Genomic DNA, 26,202 nt, shown 5'->3' on the forward strand with positions numbered 1-26,202 from the left:
CAATTATACATATTTTAGCCTGATCAAGTTACACTTCACACGTCACACGATGTTCTTTTCAATAAGTTACATACGTCTTGAGTAAATAAGTGCTGTATGGACTGCCTTTGTACACATTTCAGCGTTTTTAATGAACAATATCGAGGTTATATTTAATTCTTCGTGTGAATAGCATTCTGCTGGTAATGAATTAAACATGAGCATAACAAAGGGACGATAAATACGTTTTCTCCCTCCGAAGGTAATGTGTTTACTTATTCTTGATATATCATGTATCTGTCTGAATGGTTTTTATCAAAGGACTATCTTGAATAAAGGCCATTTTCTGGAAACCTGTATCAAACTTTAATAGGTAATTAACTGCCATCTACAGGCCAACATTCTGATCTCTTTGGTGATAAGACGAAGTAGATCTCTTTGCAACCCCCTTGAAGAAGTTAGTTAAGTCCATTGATAATTCGACGGTTGCCGATATTATCTATGTTTAGCTCCCCTTATTCGTTCATCTTTCTGGCATTTTACACTTATTGTTCTTATTTAGACTTAAACAGTATGGTAATTACTTAATTTCTAATTACTACTTATACGCTACTGATATTAATTTTTAATGTCGTATGATTTAATTGTTATTTTTATCAAAATCGCATGGTGTACTTAAAAAAAAAAACTAAAATAAGGAAAACAATAACGGAGCTAACTCTAAATAAGGTATGATAACGATATTAAAAAAGACAAATATGCCTGGAAATGTTGGAAACTACATTAATGTGTATTAGAAACAATAGATGAAAAATTGGTGGCAAATTCCAATGTCATTAGAATTGTTTAACAAATGCTTAACTTGTTACAAGCCTACACCCCCCACCCCCCAACCCTCTCAACATAAACCGAAAGCACTGTATTTTCATAGAATTATGTAAATGCATTCCTGGACGATACTATATGTGAACTGAGGTAGCGTATTACAAGTCCCAGGCCATTACTGAACAGTTGATAGACACGTGTGCACTCAATATCGAAAATGATGAGAATTGGTAAATTTCAGATGTGTCTATGGGCCATGTGTATTTCTTTTGAAGGTAAGAAGATTTAGTTTCATAACGAATTCGTTTTACTAAAACTATGAACTTTCTTGTTTTGTCATACTGTTGTACTTGAATAAAAAGGCGAGTATGTATGTATGTATGTATGTATGTATGTATGTATGTATCTATCTATGTATGCATGTGTACATATTTGTATGTATGTATGGTATGTATGAATGTGTTTGTGTGTATGCATGCATGCATGCATGTATGTATGTATGTATGTATGTATGTATATATGTATGAATGTGTTTGTGTGTATGCATGCATGCATGCATGTTTATATGTATGTATGCATGTATGTATGCATGTTTGTATGTATGTATGGTATGTATGAATGTGTTTGTGTGTATGCATGCATGCATGTATGTATGTATGTATGTATGTATGTATGTATGTATGTATGTATGAATGAATAAATGTATGTATGTATGTTTGCATGAATAAATATATGTATGTATGTATGTATGTATTTATGTATGTATGTATTTATATGCATGCATGAATAAATGTATGTATGTATGTATGTATGTATGTATGTATGTATGTATTAAATTAAAAGAGAGCATAACAAAGGCACGACAAATACGTTTTCTCCCATCGAAGGTAATGTGTTTGCCTATTCTTGATACAACATGTAACTGTCTGAATGGGTTCTATCCAATTTTGGAAACGTGAATAAAACTTTAAAATGTAATAGACTTCAACTGTTAAATACTGAGCAGAATTTTGATAGTAATTACGGAGCCCCTTAAGTGACATTGATGCACAAATTATTTCTATTTCTTTTAATCGAAATATATTTCGTTATTTCGAAATGCTATTTCCTTATTTTGAAATGCACTTTCGTTATTGCGAAAGATTTCGCATATTATCCTGACTTTAGGCTGATCAGTCCTTACAATAACTTCTTAATGCTGAGCGCCAAGCGAGGCAGCTGTTAGTACCATTTTTGGTAAGTCTTTTCTATGACTTGACTGGGGATCGAACCCACGACCTCCCGCATCCGAGGCGGACGCTCTAACCACTAGGCCACCGGAGTGGTCACTCATGTTATTAATTATATGAAAAAATGGAAACCAGTCTAGAAAGGGTGATGATAATATAGAGAATATATGAGTAAAGATAACACTGGTCAACAGTGAAATCATTACTGACTTGAAAAGGCCCTAATCTGTAGTATTTTGGTGTGCCGAACACGAATATAACCGTGAAAAATTTGTATTGGCTCTCGTTTTGAAGATATTCATATACCTCATTTTCTATGTTTCACTGTGTAAATTTCTCCAGTAGGACTGCAGCAACATCCGGAATAATGATGTAACATTGCATAATACCATCATGCTCACATCATCCACAGTTGATTGCATCATTTTCTGATGCAATGCAATACTAATGCCATGCGGCTGCTGAAGTAAGTTGACGTCAGCAGTGTACTATACATGTGTAGGCCTATTATACTAATGCCAGGCGGCTGCTGAAGCTGACGTAAGCAGTGTACTATATAAAGCCCAATCAGATAGGTTCAGCATTTAAAATATTTTAGACGTTGTGCGAGACAGTTCAAGCTACTGTTACATAAAACTTATTATTTTATCCATTTACGTACAATAAAGAACAGTAATGCCTCGAAAGTGTGTTAATACCGCGGACAATTTTTGCTATATTTGTGGGGAAGTGACATTTGCCAACCAGAAGAAAAGTATCAATTCTCAAGTGAAGAAGGCATATCATCTTTACTTCGGATGCAAGGTTGGTGACCAAGACAAGCCTTGGGCTCCGCATATATGCTGTGCTACATGTACAACACAGCTTTCACAGTGGTTGAATTGCAAAAGGTCATCAATGCCGTTTGCAGTCCCAATGGTGTGGAGAGAGCCAAGCAACCACCTAAATGACTGTTACTTCTGCTTGGTTCCTCCTCTACCCAAACATTCCGTCTGCATTGAGACCAGTTCCACATGGTGAGGGACTTCCTATTCCAGAACCTCCAGCAGAATATTCTCTTGATTCATCTGACGAAGACAAAGGTGAGTCGACCTGTTCTTCTCCTGGTCCATCAGCATGCAGTGATCCAGATTTTCACTGTGGTGCATCATCAACCCCACACAGAATAACACAGGAAGAACTAAATGACCTGATTCGTGATTTGGACTTATCAAAGAACAAGGCAGAATTGCTAGGATCAAGACTCCAACAATGGAATCTTCTAGAAGAAGATGTCACAATTACTGCATATCGAAAGCGCCACCAGCATTTGGAGCCTTTCTTCAGAAAGGAAAGTAATCTGATATTCTGTTCCGATATTGAGGGCCTCATGAATGCTTTAAAAATCACTCATGACCCACAAGAATGGAGACTATTTGTGGACTCTTCGAAACTGAGTCTCAAGGCTGTGCTTTTGCACAATGGAAACATTCTTCCATCTATTCCAGTAGCGTATGCTGTCCACATGAAAGAGACATACGATAACTTAAGGCAGCTACTGAATTCCATTGAGTATAACAAGTACAGCTGGCACCTCTGTGGTGATTTGAAGGTAGTTGCCCTTTTAATGGGACTGCAGCAAGGATATACAAAATACATGTGTTTCTTATGCGAGTGGGATAGCTGAGCAAGGGAAATGCACTACATGAGGAAGGAATGGACTCACAGGCAGAATGTAGCCATTGGAGAGAAGAATATCCAACACCCAGCTCTGGTTGAGGCTCAGAAAATCTTGCTACCACCCCTTCACATCAAACTAGGTTTGATGAAGAACTTCGTGAAAGCCATTGACCGGACTTTGCCAGCATTCCGATACCTGCATGAAAAATTCCCTCGACTCAGCGAAGCAAAGATTAAAGAGGGAGTTTTTGTGGGTCCTCAGATTTGAGAGCTTTTCAAAGATGACCGGTTCAACAACTTGCTGGAAGGTGACGCGAAACAAGCATGGAATGCTTTTCGCCTAGTTTCTACAAACTTCCTCGGAAATGTTAGGGCAGAAAACTATAAGGAACTAGTAGAAGACATGTTGATGAAGTATAAGAAACTTGGCTGCAATATGTCTCTAAAGATTCACTTCCTTCATTCCCATTTGGATTTCTTTCCTAGCAACTGTGGTATTGTTAGTGATGAACACGGCGAACGTTTTCATCAAGATATCGCAACAATGGAACAAAGATACCAGAAAAAATGGTCCACTACAATGCTGGCTGACTACTGCTGGACACTCCTCAGAGATGCTCCCGAACAGCTGTACAAGAGACAGGCGAAGAAATCTAAGATGTAGTCAGTGACTTGATTTTTTATAGGTAGGCTATTACAGTTGACCTTTTACTATTGGAATGCATTTCGTTATGTAAACATTAATTTCTTGCAGATTACAAAAAAACTAGAGCCAATTTTGCAATTTGACTGTCATATTCGTGTTCAGCACATAAAAATTGATAAGAATTGACTAATTTTATTTCAGTAACATGACTTTTGTAAAAATTTGTTGTCCAGTGTAATCCTTGTGGAGCTGATCATAGCTTTAATGAAAAGAAACAGACAATAATGTATTGCTGTAATTTCAGTGCATTTAAAGACTTGAGTTAGAAAAAACACATTAGTCAGCATCTAACTCTTTAGCACGTAATTGAAAGCACGTGTTTCAAACACATGTAGATAACAAATAAATGCTGCAGTTAATAAGGTTTCCTCTGCACAGAAGCTGTCATCAAGGATGTGTCTATACTGATAAATATAGGTTTGCGGTTGTTGCTTATATAATTAAGTTATTGAAATTTTAAACTCCTGGTGTTTGCCTAGTTTTAATATGGGAAGTGAATTAGTAATAGGAGTCTTACAGAGAAAACGAGCCACACAGTGGTTCTACATTTACATGTACAATTAATATTGCCATTAATGCACAATTGTGGTTCTATTTGTGGATAAATGAGGAATACCTTTCGTAAACTTCTGACTTACTTCAGTGGGTTATAAACTTCTGAGTTACTTCAGTGGGATATAAACTTCTGAGTTACTTCAGTATGGTATAAACTTCTGAGTTACTTCAGTGGGATATAAACTCAGTTTCAGATATGACAAATGTGGCCCTGAAAAGTGAAGTGTAAATTGAATTATGTTGTAATACATGCACATGTGGATAGCCACCTGGTTCTTTTACTCATTCATTGTATAATATGACAAGATTGGTGTAATATTGAAATGTAATTCAGTTATTTCTTTCTGACTTTGAGGTGAATTATTTCATGTATTTCATAACAACAGTTACGTGTACATAGGTGAATACAATAACCTGCACATTGCATGCTTTAAATGCCCACGCCACATAAACTCGAGTTTTTGAGTGGACATCAGTATACCTCTGTTCTAACACTGACCTGGGTTTGAATATGGGAGTAATTAGCCAATGTCATTTCCATGGTACTCCAAACCAGAATTCTTTATCATCAAAAATTTCCTTGGTACTTTAAACCAGAATTCTTTATCATCAAAAAATATTCTTTTAAAATCGTGCACATATTCAGGCCATTTTCAAACTAAGTTGATAAATCTGAAGTATAACTCTATGGTCACAAAGTGAAGCAACAGAAAAGAAGCAAAACCAACAAGTTTTATAAAACTTAACAAACAATTTAACAATCAAAGTTGTAAATGAATAAAGTGACCTAGCACAACCAATTGAAGCCGCATATTTTTTTCTCTCTCCAAACATCAATATCCTATCATTCATTGAGAAAATATGAAATAGACAGAGTATGAAATCATATTATTAAGATTATTATTACTAATCGCCAACACAAAGATAAATATCGATTTATAAATCCTATAAAGTATTATGCTCAAGTCATGTAGGCCAGACTTAACTAAAGATATTCTATACACATTACAGCCAGGAATTAGAATTATACAAATTAGAAACAATCATATACCAGATGTTATCAAAAATTTAGCCACACACACACACACACACACACACACACACATATATATATATATATATATATATATATATATATATATATATATATATATATATATATATATATATATATATATATATATATATATATATATATATATATAGATACATATAGATATATAGATACATATATATATATATATATATATATATATATATATATATATATATATATATATATATATATATATATATATATATATATATATATATATATATATATATATATATATATATATATATATATATATATAGAAAGAGAGAGAGAAAGAGAGAGAGAGCTATAAATATATACCAGACAGAACGGAGATTGCATGGAATATGCATTATGGACCGGTTTGTGCAGGCAAGGCGATGGGTGATATAAAATATATATATATATATATATTTGAAAAATACAATTTTAACTAGTTTTTCCTCTCTTTTCTCTCTCTCTCTCTCTCTCTCTCTCTCTCTCTCTCTCTCTCTCGGGGGCCCCGAGTGGCCGAGTGGTCTAAAGCGCTCTTCGTTACGGATCACTGCCATCTCACCTCTGTCTGCGGCGGTTCGAGTCTAAGATTCAGCCAATGTGGGCATGTGAGAAAGCTTGCCAGTAGCTTCTCGTGGGTCGGTGGTTCTTTCCGGGCTTTTCCGGGTTCTTCCTCCACCATTAATACTGGCCGCCATGTATAGCCTATCGTGTGCTGAAAAATGGCGTTAAACCCCACAACAACAACAACAACTCTCTCTCTCTCTCTCTCTCTCTCTCTCTATATATATATATATATATATATATATATATATATATATATATATATATATATATATATATATATATATATATATATATATATATATATATATATATATATATATATATATATATATATATATATATATATATATTATATTAGGTACCGATAATTTGCTCTTGGTAATAAGCTAATTTATTATTGTGAGTTAGAATGTATATTTTAATTGTTTTCAAATGAAATTAATATTTCCATATAAATAATCCATAATTAAAAAGGTATCTTAGGTTATAATATATGATATTTAACACTATTTCATGGACTATACTGAACATGCTATCAGGCCAAAGTTTATTCATGTATTGTAATATGGGTTTGTTGTTTAAAACAAAACAAATATAACAAACATACCTCAAATAATATGTGACATAAATACTCATCCAAACCAGCTTATGTCAGACAGCTCCGGTGGTCTAGTGGTTAGAGCGTCCGCCTTGGAAGTGGGAGGTCGTGGGTTCGAACCCCGGCCGAGTCATACCAAAGACTTACAAAAATGGTACTAATAGCTACCTCGCTTGGCGCTCAGCATTAAGAGGTTAGTGTTAGGACTGGTCGGCCTGGTGTCAGGATAATGTGACTGGGTGGGACATCATGCCACATGTTTGCGGCATGATGCCCCAGTGCTAGACATCACTATAAACTGCCACATTCCAGGCATCGTATCGATATGACTGAAAAAATGTTAAAGCTACGTTTTAAAAAAAATCGAAATCACACAGCTTATGTCAGTAGTATCCATGTGTCAGGCGCCTCCTGCAAATTTGATAAGAGTTATTGACTTCAGTAAATGACCAAATCTTGTGAATGCAACTAGTTTCACATTTTTCTTAGTGCATCACCATGGTAACTGGTAAATGTTATATTCATCATCTAAAGTTATGAAAAGAAACAAATAACTAATTGCTACAAAACCTATAAATATTTTAGTTTTTAACCTTGAAGATTACTGCAATATTAAATAAATTGACACTATTTTTTAGGGCAGCTAAGTCCTGCATCTTATCCCATATTTTAGTGAAAGTTTGGTAATATTGTAGACAGCACCTAAATATAATCATATTCATTGCTTATTATGATTATTAATACAGTATTAATTAATGGAATAACTAATTTATCATCTTTTATTTACTTGCCTGATTGATTTACCATTTCAGAGATTTCTATTCTTTTTAGAGCAGCTATAACTTATTTCGGCAAGTATTCACATGTACATGTGTGTGTGTGTGTGTGTGTGTGTGTGTGTGTGTGTGTGTGTGTGTGTGTGTGTGTGTGTGTGTGTGTGAGAGAGAGAGAGAGAGAGTGTAGTTGTATCTACATATATATATTACAGTTGTGATATATAATTTAATACCTTTAGATTTAGTCTTGCATAATATAATGTTATGTATAATTAATTTATATTGTTTTGGATTTTTTCTAAATGGTTGTGTTATATACATCTTAATTTTACTTGATCTTGCCCAAAATCAAGTTCATCGCATATCTGACCAGTGACATTTATTTTGTAAACAACATAATACATAACTAATATTTCTATAAGATTATAGGATAAATATTCCCATCAATATGTTTGGAGGTAAACAAGATAGTTTGAATCAGGACATGGTTTTTTACTTGGATATTCCTAAACTTGTTGAAAACTTTACATGTTTAAGAGAGGAGACTGACCTGCATCCTGGCTCTATTATTGTCTCATGGCATTTTATATAATGTTCTTTACTTGAAAACAATTACTACTCATTCTTGCCTTCACATCTGAAGCAGAATCAGACTTAATGGTGTTTTTTTTTTAATGATTGACATTAGCACTACTAATGGACACAGTCAATCGAGATGGGATAACCAAACCATTGTTGATTTGAGTGGTCAGTAGGCCATTGTGATGTCTATTATACATTTGCCCTATGCTACATATTGACAATAGAGCAGGGTTAAAGCGAATTGTTTGAATTCAAAAGTATAATGACAGAAGTTGTCCTTAATTTGTAAGTTGTAGATGGTGGCGAACTCGAGTTATTGTGCAAAAGCCAATTCCCTATTTCAGTCATGGTAACCTTGGCCCTACACTTTATGAGACGGATTCGATACAACTCTTTCGTATCCCCAGTGGAGACCAGATGCAAGTTGGTAACCTTAGATATGTACAGATAGACAAATTGTGTACAATCGAATGTTGTTATTTTAGTTAAAGTGACCTTGAACATTTACCTTTTTACCTTGGGAACGGCAGGCTTTTTCCCTACCCTACATGCATGCAATTTGCAAAGTATGGTCTAAATATGCCGTGTCGAAATAATGTTATTGTACCGTTATCTTTCTTCTCTTTTCATTCCCACCGATCTTGATTTTTGAACTTCCGAGAAGAAACTGGATAGGCTTCTTCGTTTCCAAAAGTGCAAGCCATCCCAAAACATTTATTAATTGTTGATCGTGGAAAACACTAGTAATTGTGTAGAATTCATGTTACTAATTTTAGTTATGGTGATATTGACCTTTGAATCAGAAATCGATTGGGTTCTTACTTGCCTATAGTACAAGCCATCTACAGCGACTGGAAACAGTAGATTATTGAAACATTCGTACCTTTATTAGAATTGGTGCGTAGATGTACATTTTGCTATTCAGATTTATTATGTTTCCAGGTCTGTCAACGTTGTCTACCACCTCTACGTGGAGCCATCAAACTATCAAACTATTGTTGTCAGAGCAAAATTCTAAAGCAAAACAGTTCAACACATCCCTGTAACACTCGGAAAAAAGAAGAAAAAAAAAATATATATATATATATATATATATATATATATATATATATATATATATATATATATATATATATATATATATATATATATATATATATATATATATATATATATATATATATATATATACATGCATGCATTTAAGCAACGTCATTCTTCACAAAATGCTTACAATCACATAATGGAACCTGTTAAAATGCGTTTTCAACATTTTTCAAATATGGTAATATGCCTTTTAATGTGGACGAATATACTAAAATAGAGAACCCATGAAATTATTGTTTTTATAACAGATGCAAACAACAGCATCGGAAGACATTTATACAGAGATCTTCCGACAGTTCTGCATTTCTTTACCAGTTGATCTTTAATTTCACACTGAGGCATATGCCAGCCAGGAGAAAGATCTCAGGCCCACTTGGTCCTCTAGTTATATACCTGGTTCCTTAGAAATCGTGTTGACGGTCATAACAGGATCCTTATATCAATACTCACTATGTTCCAAATACTAGAAATAATTCTTAAATGTGGTGAAATGGTCATCAGATCGGGAAGCTGAAAAACTGGCAAAAGGATTGCAATTTTGCAAACTTTTGAATTTTCGCCCAAAGCAACATTAACTCATGTATTCTTAGTCATTAAAAAGTATATTAGCCCATATATAAATCCAGGAACGTTGGTCACAGTTCACGGTGCAGTAGGAGTTATTCGATTTCTGATTTTCTGTTTTTCGCTTCATATTGCTCCTGCAACTTCCGCTTTTAATATGCGATATATGTAATACAAATCATTACTATAAAATCTGTCTTATTTCTCAGGTCCAACAGCTCCATTTCCCCCCAGAAATGTTGCTATAGAGGTGACACCACATAACGTTCTAGTCACGTGGGATCCACCAATGGAAAGAAGTGGCAAGATTACGATGTATGTTGTGTCATATTCCATTTTGCCTGATTCTAGGATCAATAGAAATGATGTAAGAGGTGGATCCCTCTTTACCAGAATACCTGTTGAAGGAAATGAGGGACGGTTGTTTAAGATTCAAGTTCAAGCTCAAAACCACGTTGGATTAGGAAATCCGTCTGCAGCCAGATATGCACGGATAGGTTTGTCTGTCTCTCTTTGTATGCATAGATTCTGACAAAATCTGAGAGCATATCGACATCAAATTCGTCATGTTGTTGCAATTATATGCTTCATTACTAATTGGTTTATAGTGTTTGTGCAATTTTTTTCCCGTCAGAAGCTTTATCCCAACCACGGAACTAGAACCATTTCTAGGTCTTATAATTAATACTGTAAAAGGTCCACTTTTTAGCTACATAGATGGAAAAGGGTGAATCTTACTGCTGTTATTATGTCCAATCCTATTCCAGTTATAACTTGCTTTGCCTCTGAATAAGGAGTTTTGAAGAGACATGTCTGAATTCTCTTATTATTCATTAGTGCTCTGTATTAATCAGTTTGTATTCAGTATTGATCCTGAGTGACTCAAACCTCTTAAGAATATCCCATGACTTTCCATGACTATATCCCATGACAATCCCATGACTATATCCCATGACAATCCCATGACTATATCCCATGACAATCCCATGACTATATCCCATGACTATCCCATGACTATATACCATGACAATCCCATGCCTATCCCATGACTATATCCCATGACTATCCCATGACTATATCCCATGACTACCCCATGACTTTCCCATGACTTTATTTCCCTCAGTTAAATGGGTATACCTCAGGAAATATATTTGTAAGAAATAATTTAACTTGGATATTTTTCAGGTTGTGGTAGAACAATTTGGCTTGATCCCACGGAGTCAACATCATTGACCTTTCATGATTCGGAAGGTACAAACAAAACTGGAATCCTTTGCCAATGGACATTATCCACAAAGGACACATGTTTCCTGACATTCACATTTGTTACGTTACAATTGGCAGCTTCCAGTAATAAACCCTGTACTGACGCCTACATCAGTATTAGCAACAAGGGCCGCTTTTGTCACGTACAGGAAGACGAAACAAAAATAATATCACGTGATAGGAATGTGATTGTGATATTCAACAGTAACAGCGGGACTTCGGGACAATGGTTTCATTTAAAGATTAAGTCAAGTAAGTAGTTTTCTCAAACATTTCATTTCAGTTTACAAGCAATTATCTTTATAGTTTAGTTGATTCATTGTTGTGAAGAAATCGCATTCCAAAGATCGTTTGATGTCAACATGCACGTTTTATTGCATCTCATGATGAGGTACTCTGTAACATAACATTTCATTTTCAATGACGTAGTGAAAAGCTGCGATGAAACGGATTCTGAGGACCGTGATAAGGGAATAAACGAATAACATATTCCACATCTATCCTGTAATATCTCATACGACTATTATTAATTTTTTTTTACAAACGAAATAAAATTCTTGATAAAATACCTTACTTTTCAGTATATGTACCGGGTCCTCCAACATCAATCGCGAAGCAGTCCAATGACAACGAGATCATCTTGACGTGGGCTCCACCCACTGGATTAAGCTTGCCAATCACATCCTACGTCATCAGCTACGAAGTTCTACCAGATGAGTTAATCTTCAATGAAGTTATGGAACCAAATGCATTTTACTTTAGGATTAACACAAGATATTTTGATGGCAAATACTTGTGGATCACTATTACTGCTAGGATTGAGGACGTCGAAGGGGCTACATCAGATCCCTTATTCGTCCGAGTTCGTAAGTTACTTTAAGTCTTACTAGTAGTCATATAGATCTGTGTCTTTTTTTGTGGTGGTAAATCGTAACTAATAAGAAATGATGAGATAGTTATTGCAAGAATTAGAATTAGTCATAATTATATAACTCATTCCTACATAATAAAGGGCGAAGACCCACTTGAGTGCGTTTCTTGCAATGAACGCTTCAGCGTTTAAATACTTTATGAAAGATTGTTTCGATTTTCAACCTGCATGCATAGTTACTGTACATGAATGATCTTTTTGAGGCAGTAAATGTAACTCGTATTTTCTTGAAGGACTTGAACATTTATTCTAAAATATAGCTTGTGAACCATCCTATTTCCTTTGAGTATTTTTAACCAACATTTGTACTGTTAATCACCCTAGTTTTATCTATTTCTACCTAATTACTCTTTATACACACCACTTACATCCCCCGTTCATCTGCAACCTTCATCTATGTTCACAATATGATTGTTTATTTTTGTACTTTTATCCTTAGGTGGTAAAATAAACCGTTTTGATTCATACTATTTTATCATGTTACCTTTTCTGTTGCGCTATATAGTCTTACAGTGCTAGGCCGCCGTAAAATCGGCAATAAAGCAATCAATAACTACAAATAGCGTATAAAGTAATTTGAACGTGGTAGTCTTTTGTCCAGTAATATAGAGTAGACATAGAGGCAGACGAAAACATTGTGATTATTTCATCTGCGCAAAAGGTAAGATGCAAATTTATAAACATAACCCTAAATCTTCGAGAATATAAATCTTAAATTATTCCTCATTGTTAGAAGGAGGAGTCACCTATATAAAGATTTCATCACCACCCCTTTGACGAACGTTAACAAACAAAATTTTCATTTAAGATTAGACTCACTATTTGCCAATGACTAAAAAGCATGACAAATGGCAAATAAATGAGTGAATCCATCAATCCATCTAAAAGCCTTTCTCCTTAATTTGTGCTAGTTTTGCGGCCATTCTATGTTATCAGAAATTGCAGTAGAAAATGAAGTAATGTTTTGGAGACATGTTGTTTTCAACCAGTATGCATTTCGTTTTATACAAGTACATTTGTTTCCAAAGGAGCAAATTATGTACTATTTCTCTCTGAATCGAGTCAGGCAGGTTTTAATTCGCCATCTACACCAAATGCAATACAGACTCGTACGATATCCCCTCAGTTCGTGATCCGTGTTAGCCATATTTAAAATAAAAATTGAATTAATTTTTTTGGAATTTATAATGCTTTATAGTATAAGCAACACGAACATTTCCAACGACAAGAGAAATAGATATGCAAAAATAAAATAGTCAACATAGTTCTTGAATCCAGTGGTCAGGCAAACATATTTCCATCTCAGCCCCATTATCAAAATCAATATTTCATCTGGTCTCATTTGCACATAGATTTTTAAAAATAAAAAATACGATATTGTCCTTATCGGTCAAATTCTTTGCACGATAAGTTGCGAGCTCTGCCATCTACAGTTAATACACTTTCTGGATGGCTTGTTCTTAGCGAAAGGAGACAAAAACCTGCCGATTTAAAGGTTCAAAGGTCAAGACTACTGTGAAAAAGAAAAATATTTTCCGCACAAAACCATTAGTTTTCCATCCCATACCATGACCAAACCTTGTGGATTGCTTGCTTGCACTTGGAGTAGGGAAATATGATTTTTACTTGCGGGTCAGAAGACCAAAATTTCAATGTTACTTTGACGAAATTATTTCAAACAGTCGTTAGTGCGTTTGAAAAAGAAAGATTATGGAGGGTCAGTCTTTATAATCAGCCTCTCACCTTACACAAAAATGATGATAGTAGACTAACAACTAGTAGGTATTTCCTATCAAAAGTGGACGTATTATATCATTGTGGCGTAAAGAAAAATGGGTTTTGCTGAATACATTTTGTTCTAGAGCAAGTTCTTTGGCCAAACATTATGGATGACTTTTATATAGGATAAAAACGTTTAGAATATGGGATCTAAAGTACAGAGGTCACGGTGATGGTAACTAAGTCTAATAAATAGGTAATGGTTTCCGCTCATTAAGTTTTGCTAAGTACTGCACAGTAACCTCGACCTTTGGTAAATAATTTCGAAAGTCATCCATGCCGTGGTAGTGCCTACCTGTAGGACCATTAAACACGCGATGACGTATAATGTGCCTTTCATGGTGCTCATGGCTACTGGTATAGGCGTAGGTGTTAATGTGCCAAGTTTCATAACCTTTCGCGCAAATTAGGGATGAATCTTCAACAAAAGTGTGTGCTTGTTGTAAATTAATATTTATTAAATATTCAGTGTAAAGAGACTAGATGGCTGTGATATTTGTTTTTATGATCCATTGTATCTTTTGTAACTTGTTTAAAGTATCACTCATGATAAATTAATTTTTAATTCATCAGAATTAGCACAGTTAATGAGTTATGATATAACTGAGAATTAATTAATACTTTAGAGGCAAGATTCTATCATGGTCTTTAACATAATTCTTTCAATTTTGTTTCTTCAGCACGGTAATTATTGTTATATTATTGATCCTATTTTCTATCTGTCAGTAAAACCACCGGGTCCTCCAACATCATTGAAATCGAAGCTCAGTGGCAATGCCATCATCTTAAGTTGGGCACCGCCTACAGGATTAACTCAGCCAATAACATCCTATGTCATCCATTACACAGTCCAACCAGACGGGAAGACATTCAGTACAGTCCTGAATCCAGATACGTTTGAATTTAGCATAGATACTACATTTTTCGATGGCAAATACTTGTCGATTTATATTACTGCTAGAATTGAGCACGTCGAGGGTGTTGCCTCACATGCATTGTACGTCAGAGCGTGTAAGTAGACTTGAAGTGTTACTAATTACATGGGAATTAATTTCAGGTTTTTCAGTAAATTTTTACTAAAAGTAGCATTGGCAGCAATTGCAATAGAATGATATTTCATCTATAAACACAGAATATAAAGGAAAGGCTAGGGAAACCATGGTGGTGGCAACAGTTAACGCAAACATTACAAAAGGAATTGTAGGCATAATATCCAATTCATCCCTAATACAACTCTTAAATTGTTTAATTTTACAAGACGAAAGGAATCAATCACCATTTGAAATGCTTTCTTGTAATAAAACTGTAACACTTCAACAATGTTTTAAAGAAATGGTCATTGTTTTGCAAAAGCTCGTGATTCACTATGAAAGTTTTAGTTTAATTCTTACTTCTAAATGTCATAAAATTCAAGTTTCGAAACCATTAACAAGGTCAGGGAAGTTTTCGCATTATCGCAAATTAATTTTTGCAGTTAATATTTATGAGGCATTCTGTAATAAGCTGTGATATCTAGCATTTTAATCCATTTGGCCCAGCTGTAAATCAATTATCGCAGTTACTATTTATGAGGTATTCTGTGCCTAAAGGTTGCCTAGCTGTGATATCTAGCATTTTAATCCATTTGGCCTAGCTGTAAATCAATTATCGCAGTTACTATTTATGAGGTATTCTGTGCCTAAAGGTTGCCTAGCTGTGATATCTAGCATTTTAATCCATTTTGCCTAGCTCTGATATCTAGCATTTTAATCCAGTGTATTTTCACATATTTTGTAAGAGTATCAGTCACATATATATGACGATCATAGTTCACATGCAAAATTAGAAAAATCTAAGAACCAAGTCAACCCTGCTTGGAATAAATCTTTTATGGATGGCTGATAGAACTGGCATTTTAGTTGTAATACTTGCTAATAGGTTGATACATATGATACAAAGATTATTTCTAGACATATTAGGTACTGACAGCCTAGGAAGTCACAATAACGCCATTGAAATTATTATTTTGCGTTGGTTTCCGAACTACAGCTTCCTTAATATCATCCATCGCTGTTTTACGCGTGGAAGTAGCCAATAACCGAGTATGCGTTTGACCAATGAAATCAGGGGCTTCTATCCAGTGAGGAGGATTTTCCTCAGGAGCCAATTCTATTCCATATGTTTAAATGCAGACCTCTCTAACAGAGTAGCTTTTTCTATGAGGAAATCCGTATCGTCCACGTCCCTCCTCCATTAAGGGCAAATTGATCTAGAATATAATTTTCTCTCAAATAGAAAATGTATACGTTTATCAATTTAGTTATTATTTATTTTAGTCAGGAAAAAAAGGTTTAAGAAAGCTGGAATGTTGGTACAGCAACGATGGTAGTCTTCCATTAACTTTCGAGCAAAAACGCACGAGTGAATTTGATTTATTCTCGCGTTTGTCAGCCCTAAACCATAGAAGTGTTCTCTCTCTTGCGCGCTCTCTGCACACACTAATAAGTCCGCTATGGATGATATTGTTTTATAAAACTAACTATTAATATAGTCAATTTGGTCTACTAATCCGGGGTTTAATCAGACGCTTAATTATGAAGCAATTTCCACTTAATAATTCACAAACCTCTTCCGATGTCATGAAAGGTTTGCACAACAAAATGTTGACATGATAAACTGGTTTGAAGTAAAGTTTGAAATTTTAGTAAAATCATTATGTTGCTGTAATATAAATCAACATGACCATCCATTAGTAAATTAAAATAAAGAAACTAAACAAGTAAGATGACGCTAAATTTAGCTAAATTTGGAGCATTTACACAAAATGAGCTTGACAAGCCAAATTCTACTATGAACAATTACATTCTTATCGCAATGTAGACCTCGTTGATCTTGAAGTAAAACTGAATATCATAGTCATTCGTAAATTGGATAACATGCAGAGTAAACTAGCGAATGACTAAATTACAGTAACAGAAGCAGCAGCAAATCTTAAAATCATGCCTAATAATAAAAGTATAGTCGAGTTCTTTAAAGTGTTTGAAGATTTAATGGTCAATATTTTGTAACAGCAACCAGTTTTGTCTATAATAATGGTGGTTATCATCGGCCGAGAAAGAATGAGTTATATTGTATCTCCCTAAAGGGGATAAGCGAAAACAATTTTTAACGAACTGGAGACCCATTTCCTTACTTAGTGTATCATACAAACTCGCATCAGCATGCATTGCATATAGACTTAAACCTTTACTGACATTAATTTTAAGTAGTGACCAATCATGCTTTATTAAAGACAGACACATGGGAGATAATATCAGTACTCTTTATGAACTTACATGCAAGCTACCCGCACTTGTAATTTATTTCGAGAAAGGATTTGATTATGTTGCGTGGACATTTATTGATAAAGGTTTAACTTTCCTAAGTTTCAGCAATAATTTTCAGGACTGCATCCAGCTATTCTAATAAAATATCACATTTTGTGTCACTGTAAATGGACAATGATCACCATGGTTTGCAATCAGGAGAGGATGAAGAAAAGATGACCACCTATCCCTATGTACATGTTTTTATATTAGCCCATTTGATTAGGAAATTTCCAAATATCAAAGGATTTTTTTTTAAAAAACCACAGACTGTCCAATTTCGCTGTAAGCAGAGGATACCAGTCTCACCTTGGATGAATCAGCCAAGTCTCTTAAGTCAGCTCTAGATCGTATCAACCTGTATTCTAAATGGTTAGGGCTCAGAATAAAAACTAATTGTGTATGGATAGGAAATAAAACAGGATATACTATAACGTACTACCGAGAATACCATTTAGATTGGAATACATCTTATTTCACGTATCTAGATAATACATTCTCAATAGAGTTAGATTATGTTCAAATTCAATTATTATAGCAAAAGTAGAAAAGTTAAATCTTTACTATTACAGTGGTCAAAAAGATAATTTACCCAACTTCGGAATAAAATTGTATTTGTGTAAATCTTGGCCCTATCCAAGACTACTCACATATTTCTATGTTTACCAAACCAACCTAAAGCCATACTTCAAGAGTTAGTGTATTTTTCCAGACGTTGCTATGAGGTAGGCCAAAATATAAAGTCAACAACAAAAATATGTAATGAGTATTTTGAAGGAGGATTGAAAATGATAGATATAAGTATGTTTGAAAACCGATTGAAACTCACTTGGGTGAGAGGACTTATTACTTATAAACCTGAATGGAAAGAGGTTTTAACAACTTTCATGCCAATTCTAAACATGTTTTTCACTTTAGGTTTAGAGTTTATGACAAAGGTAAGAAATACTTTGAATGTATTCTGGACTGACGCATTTGCAACATATATTGAATTACATAATAAATCTAATGTAGAGGACTCTGATGATTTTCTTGAACTTCCAATATGGATGACTTCTAATATTAAACTTTAGAAGTCTAGTGTTGTGTACTTGCACTGGATGTAGAAGTAAATTTTGTATGTAAAAATGACTTAGTTAATGGAAACACTTCATGGATTATTACAGACTATTTTTATAATGTTTGAAATGTATGGTATTATCCTGGAGTTTCAAGGCATGCTCAGAGCCAGTCATTGTTTTCCATCAAATGTCATATAAACATTCATTCTAAAATCTACAAACTTTTAAAAAAATAAAGATGTAATTTTGCTAATTAAAGCACAAAGGGCTCTGAAATGCACATAAAAAAACTAAAAAATATACTTTTAGGCCAACATCAATATTGAAATGGAATCAATAATATGAGTTTATAGATGTGAGTCATTGGAAGAGTTGTCTCTAAAGCATGTATCGATTTTACTAGAAGATTGGTAATAAAGAGAAAATAATTATTGAAAATGGTAATAGAATGTACTTATTGTCGAATTAGTAAAGAAAAGTATGACACTCGTAATAAGTGAATGTTGAATCAAGTAGTAACATTTATATGAATATATATATATATATATATATATATATATATATATATATATATATATATATATATATATATATATATATATATATATATATATATATATATATATATATATATAAGTGTATGTGTGTATAATTGTTTATGCATATGTACGTATATATGTAGGCAAAGGCTGCAATAAATACCTCTCTCTCTCTCTCTCTCAAGTAGCCAAAACTTAAATTCTGTATTGGGTTTTTAATTGGAATAAATTAATATGTACTAGTGTCAACCATTATTCCCTGAAGAGTTAAGTGCACTTATACTGAATTGCGAGGTAGTCTGTGGGAGGGTTCCCCGACCCACTGCTACCTATAAACGGGAAAAACTAATTAGCAAAGCTAATCATTTATGATGAGAAAGAGATTGATTTACCAAAAACAAACAGAACAAATATCATAATATAGCCTTGAACAAGGTTCTCATCAGTTTTCAGTTAGTGTCCGGTAATATTCTTGACCCATTGACCATTTTTCAGTAAAACCACCAGGTCCCCCATCATCATTCACAGTGACGTCAACTGGAAGCTCCATCATCTTGACGTGGGAACCTCCAATAGGATTAACTCTGCCAATTACATCCTACGTCATCCGTTACTCTGTTCTGCGAGATGGTCAGATGTTCAGTACAGTTCTGGGACCAAATACATTTCGCTTCAGCATAGATATGACACAGTTTGATGGCAAAGAATTGTTGATGAATATTACTGCTAGAATTGATGACGTTGAGGGTGTTACTTCTGTTCCAAAGTACTTCAATGTTCGTAAGTAAATTTTAAATTTTACTACTAGCTATTCTATTTAGTGTCAGAGTCCTCGGTAAATATTCATTCAAAATGCATATAAAGCAAATGGGATGGGTTAGTATTTGAAGACATATTTGAAAAAGGCGGAGAAAATCATGGTGATAACATAAACTACACAATTTATGTTGTACGACGTTTATTTTCTGATGTTCAGTGGCAGGACAAAGTACCCAACACATCGTCTCCCGTTGACGGACGGATGCCAAGAATTTTCTGATGTATCTACTATGTTATACATTACAGCTGAAGTAGAATAAAGTTATATTGATTTAAACAGTGTCTGCCTTTACTGGGGTATGCGTACCTACCCGCCATCGATGAAGAAATAAAATGTCTTTGACAAAGTACGAGTTAAATAGCGATTGCATTGTCTGCCTGCCCGTATGTCTCTCTCTCTGTCCGTGAACATCTGTTATAATTTGTATAATACGTATGCTAATATAGTCTATGTCCAAACATTATAAATGTATATACTAATTATGCTAATATAGACTATGTCCGAACATTCTCAATGTATATAATACTTATGCTAATATAGTCTATGTCCGAACATTCTCAGTGTGTATAATACTTATGCTAATATAGTCTATATCCAAACATTCTCAACGTATATACTAATTATGCTAATATAGTCTATGTCCGAGCATTCTCAATGTGTATAATACTTATGCTAATATAGTCTATGTCCGAACAATACTTATGCTAATATAGTCTATGTCCGAACGTTCTCAGTGTATATAATACTTATGCTAATATAGTCTATGTCCGAACATTCTCAGTGTGTATAATACTTATGCTAATATAGTCTATGTCCAAACATTCTCAATGTATATACTACTTATGCTAATATAGACTATGTCCGAACAATACTTATGCTAATATAGTCTATGTCCGAACATTCTCAGTGTATATACTACTTATGCTAATATAATCTATGTCCGAACATTCTCAGTGTGTATACTACTTATGCTAATATAGTCTTTGTCCGAACAATACTTATGCTAATATAGTCTATGTCCGAACACTCTAAATTCATATACTACTTACAATGCACTTTGGTTTCACGGTGACATATATAAAATTCAATGCTAAAAATTGTAGCCAATACAAAATCAACATAGGCCACAAGTCTAAAACTTTTAACACGTTTCATATAGATACCTTGAATGGTGTTAGAATTGTACTCAACACTATTTCATGGTCTTGTGGATCTTATACGCACAACACTTTTTCAAGGTCTTGTGGATATTATACACACATGACGAAATAGGGTTCATGGATGCTAATTTTAGTTAGCATAATATAAAAAGTTATTCGACTCATTTCACTAAGTTTAAATGAGATAAACACTCGTGCGTTGTCCACTGAAAACGAGATCAATAAGTGGAGTTCCCTGTCATATGCTCATAAAATATTGTAAAGTATACAATGTACATCATGTTTTTCATAAACAATGCAAGCAACACATCAGTCTTTGTGACAGATATTATCTCTGCGGATGATAAATGAAATCATATATATTTCTTTTTATTTTTGATCCCAAAAGCGATTTTATTTATTTTATAAAATGACTGTAGCATGTTTTCCTATAACCACTTTTGATAGTATCTTAATAAAGTTCTTTCTGCTTGAAATTAAAATTTTTAGTTACACATGAAAAGAAGGAAATAAAGAATAAATTAAGAAGAAACACATAAGTTGGTAAAAGAACGAATGACACAAATGAATTAGATAATATTATACCTATTTTAAAGAAACGTTTCGACCTACTGCTCTGGAGACTCGAGAAGGGCCGAGAGGGTTGACCAAGAATCGATCGAAGTGTGCCATAGACTGTCTTTACGCTATAGTTGATGCCATTTGGAATGGGGGACTGCTCGCTTCGTTTGGTGTTCTTGGTACGATCGCCGGAACTGCAGCGAATCTGCTCTATGAATACTTTTGGGGCAGTGAGTTGAATTTCATTAACAGAGTCACAGAGTATGTATCCAACTGGCTAGGCATCACTGGTTTAAGCAGAGCACTCATCAAGGTTCTTACCACATGCATCCAATGTTTGAAGTAAAATTGTGGTCTTTTCATTTAGTGTATATGTCATATAACGACTGACTTTAATAGAGAACATGTAAGTAAGTATCAGTTTGGTTTGTATGCGTAGTGTTGACACACATTTGTTTTATGCATATAATTGTTCGCAGTGGCTGTTTAAGCGAACACAATATCGATATTGAATCCTTGAAACAGAACTCAAATGACCAACTACATCTAAGTGTAAATGACCAAATACATCTAAGTGTAAATGACCAAATACATCTAAGTGTAAATGACCAACTACATCTAAGTGTAAATGACCAGCTACATCTAAGTGTAAATGACCAACTACATCTAAGTGTAAATGACCAAATACATCTAAGTGTAAATGACCAAATACATCTAAGTGTAAATGACCAAATACATCTAAGTGTAAATGACCAACTACATCTAAGTGTAAATGACCAAATACATCTAAGTGTAAATGACCAACTAGATCTAAGTGTAAATGACCAACTACATCTAAGTGTAAATGACCAACTACATCTAAGTGTAAATGACCAAATACATCTAAGTGTAAATGACCAAATACATCTAAGTGTAAATGACCAAATACATCTAAGTGTAAATGACCAAATACATCTAAGTGTAAATGACCAAACTACATCTAAGTGTAAATGACCAACTACATCTAAGTGTAAATGACCAAATACATTTAAGTGTAAATGACCAAATACATCTAAGTGTAAATGACCAAACTACATCTAAGTGTAAATGACCAACTACATCTAAGTGTAAATGACCAAATACATTTAAGTGTAAATGACCAACTTCATCTAAGTGTAAATGACCAACTACATCTAAGAATTGTTAAGATTCAAGAGCCATGATCTTAGACTGTTTGAGCGTCTTTAAACCTAAAAATATATCCACATTCTTCATCCAAATCAGTCACGAAAGCTATTTCATTGCTAACAATTTTCCTTACCTATTAAATATGTATTTCATGGTGAGTTTGTTTCATACAGTGTTAGTTCTAGTTACAATCAGGAACACATTCCCATTACCAGATTAAACGTCAATATCGATTATAAAGACATAAACGTAATACACTTTCACTGTGTGTTTGTAACGAATGTTTCTTTTGCATCATATCAATTGTAAAAACGAAGTAATTGGTGGGGAGCATAATTGCAGTAATTGAATAGGTCTTAGTGTGTTCTTACCTTTAAGCACTGATGCCAGAGAAAGAAAACAAAGAAGTCCCACTGTGACTAACGTTTAGCACTGACTTAAATCTCACTGTTACGAATCTAGGTCTTAAACTATGTAACAGAAAGAAAGAAAACCGACACGTTAAGTAAAATCAACAAATAAATTCTTTAAGCTACAATGTCAAAATTGAAGTGACACTTACAGTATTATGAATTTAATCCCAAATAATCCTCCATGTACTATAACACGTCAAAAACTACAGTATATTCTGAAGAATTCGAATAGTTTTATATATTTTCATGGGCCACAATGATACAATTTTGGATGCTCTCAATAATCCCTAAATTGTTTTAGTCCAAAATGTGAATGAGGATTTTGTAATTCCAATGAATAATTTAAACAAATAATTCGTCTAAAATTATATCTGAAAAGAGCTGCAAATTTTGGTCATAGATTCTCAAAGATGAAGATGAAACAAAATGAGTAATTGTTTACCAATCCTTGTTTATATACAAACGTCCACTTGATGGACAACTCAATAGTGTTCTAAAACAAGAATCATTCTAATGGAAAGTTATTTAGCCAAGGCTCATGACAAACAAGGCTGACCTTGAACGCTTGCTACGTAAACATATTGTGTACTACTTAAATTGAGGAAAAAGTCAGATTGGCAAAATTGTATCCACAGCCCGGATTCACTATCATGGCGAAGGTCAGGTACACAATATAAATTGAATATCAATACCACTCACTAATTATTGTATTTCAATTTAGCAGATCCTGCACAACCATTTGACACGATAAAAATAATGTTTCAGCTTTTGAGTTGAGTGGTACTGAGAGGCAACAAAATCTTCTTTATACAAAAACAGGTTGATGAGAATAGGAAAAGATTTTTAGATGCACAGAAGTAGTTCAGAGATTCAATACTTTATTACTATACAAAAACTTTGCAAGTAGTAAGAGAGAAAGCAGATGTTTTACACAACGTTAGAGAATATATACAACTGAGGTAGTAGAGCATAAACTGGAGTCTTTAGAAAGCCCTCTGTGGAAGATATTTGGAAGATTTGGGCATTCTCCAAACTCAGTTGTGACAGTGACAGAAAGACGAAAATAAACCTCACATTAAGTGGTATCATCGAGTGAACTAAAGCAGAAATCAGAAATAATTTGGAGATATTCAGAACTGTACTGTAAACGTAAACTGGTGCAAATAATATTTCGCTTTTCATAGAATTAGAACATAGATACAAACAGACAATTGAGGCAAACAAAACGAGTTTTACAAGAAAACCAAATTAATGCTCGGGTGCATACTACTATACGATTTTCGCACAGCACTGAGCCTGAAGTATCCAAATTAAAATGATTCTTGGACAAATACGATTAGTCATTGTACAAAAGTAATGGTATCCATTTATCAAACACGTGATGAATATGTAGAAAGGAATGGTTGTTGGATAGTCTAAAGTATAAACCTTTAAGTCAAAATTGTATTGAACCTGGGGGGTTTAATTGATTCACAACAATACATAATTGTCAAACACAAATTAGGATGTTGTACAGTTTTTGTCAACTTATAAACATAGGCTGGCTAAATTTAACATCATTTTGCTGTATTTTATTCTAGAATTTGAGGTAAACAATACATATTTGTGTACACAACCAATCCGTAAAAGGAATCCAATCGGTACAGAGTGAACATAGCAAACAGTTTATATAGAAGAGAATGATGTTTAAACGTTGTTTTTTATTTATTAAAACGCAACACCTAAAGTGACACTTGGAGGTGTATAAAATTCCGGCAATGTTTACAGCAAGATACAGTAGTGTCAAAATGTGTTGCTCGTAAAATGTATGCATACAGAACTTTGCTATACTCATTTGAGTACAGTAATTGGTTCTTACATTTGGTTTTATATGATAATAGATTACACGATAGTATCATGAAAGTAGTTAACGTTCAACACTATTAAATTTGGATAGGGTCTAAAAAATATAGCAAAAACAGCATATGGAGGCCAATGCATATTTATCAGATATCTATCACACACGTACCATTTTAAAGTATATGAAAATACTAGGTTCGAGATAAAAATGCACATGAAGGTTATGGTAGGAAACTATGAGCCTCAGAGCCATTAATTCAAGACGACGAAAAAAATATTTCCGCTGGGTAAACGAAGTGTCACGCAACAGCTGTTTTTCCCCGTGTAACTATTTTGACACAATGTTAGTTTAGCGTTACACAGGTCATACCTGGGGTTCCCTCGAACAGTGATAATGCACGTGACAGGCATAAACATGTCTTCCTTAGCTGGTAATAACAATGGTGATAAATAAAACCACGTTTATGCATCTTGAATTTCCTCAAAATGTACTTTCTGAGTTAGTTTTTCAAATCTGACCGACATATCATGCAAAACATGATACACACAGAAGTTGTACGGGAATTTCGAGTAGCCTACATTTCCAGCTGAAATTCATTCACCATATTTCACTGAACAGACCCAATAACCCAGCCCCTCGTAATCAGAAAGGTGAATCGAGCTGGATCAACATAGAAACAAAATCAACGCATGTTCGTTCACAATATTGCTCTAAGTTTCAATTTTAAGTAGACCAAAACAACAATTTATTTTTAAACTGATGTAGATAGCGCAACTACGTTAAAAGATCACTGGGCGGAGCTATGTAAGCATGAATACTGTTATTGTTTATTGATGAATCTACGGTTGTGAATTTATTTGGGAATAAAGCATAAATTCATTTACATTGTTTTTTGTGATGTCCTATATTGTTAAGCCTTAGGTGGTTAAACAAAATGGCATATAATAAAAGGATGCTGCATTTGTATGGGAAAATATGAACTCTTTTTTTTTTCCTACAAAACACTACACTCCGCAAAGTTGTACAGTATTTTGCAGACAAACTCGTTTATATTTTCCCATACAAATGCAGTAACCTATATTTATTCTTCTACTTCTTTACAAAC

The 26,202-nt window shown here is 33.9% G+C and overlaps 1 protein-coding gene across 1 annotated transcript; it reads left to right on the forward strand.

Moving 5' to 3' along the window:
- The first annotated feature begins 957 nt into the window (after positions 1–957).
- On the forward strand, positions 958–25,980 carry LOC149794252 (tyrosine-protein phosphatase Lar-like). The gene is made up of 7 exons (XM_089968379.1): positions 958–1,079; positions 10,426–10,713; positions 11,402–11,734; positions 12,064–12,348; positions 14,919–15,203; positions 19,632–19,916; positions 21,713–25,980. The coding sequence occupies exons 1-7, from the start codon at positions 1,022–1,024 to the stop codon at positions 22,021–22,023; spliced, it is 1,845 nt and encodes a 614-aa protein (XP_089824505.1). The 5' UTR covers positions 958–1,021; the 3' UTR covers positions 22,024–25,980.
- The last annotated feature ends 222 nt before the right edge of the window (positions 25,981–26,202 follow it).

Source organism: Sinohyriopsis cumingii, chromosome 8, assembly GCF_028554795.1.
Source record: "Sinohyriopsis cumingii isolate HCF-2022 chromosome 8, ASM2855479v2, whole genome shotgun sequence".
NCBI lineage: Eukaryota > Metazoa > Mollusca > Bivalvia > Unionida > Unionidae > Sinohyriopsis > Sinohyriopsis cumingii.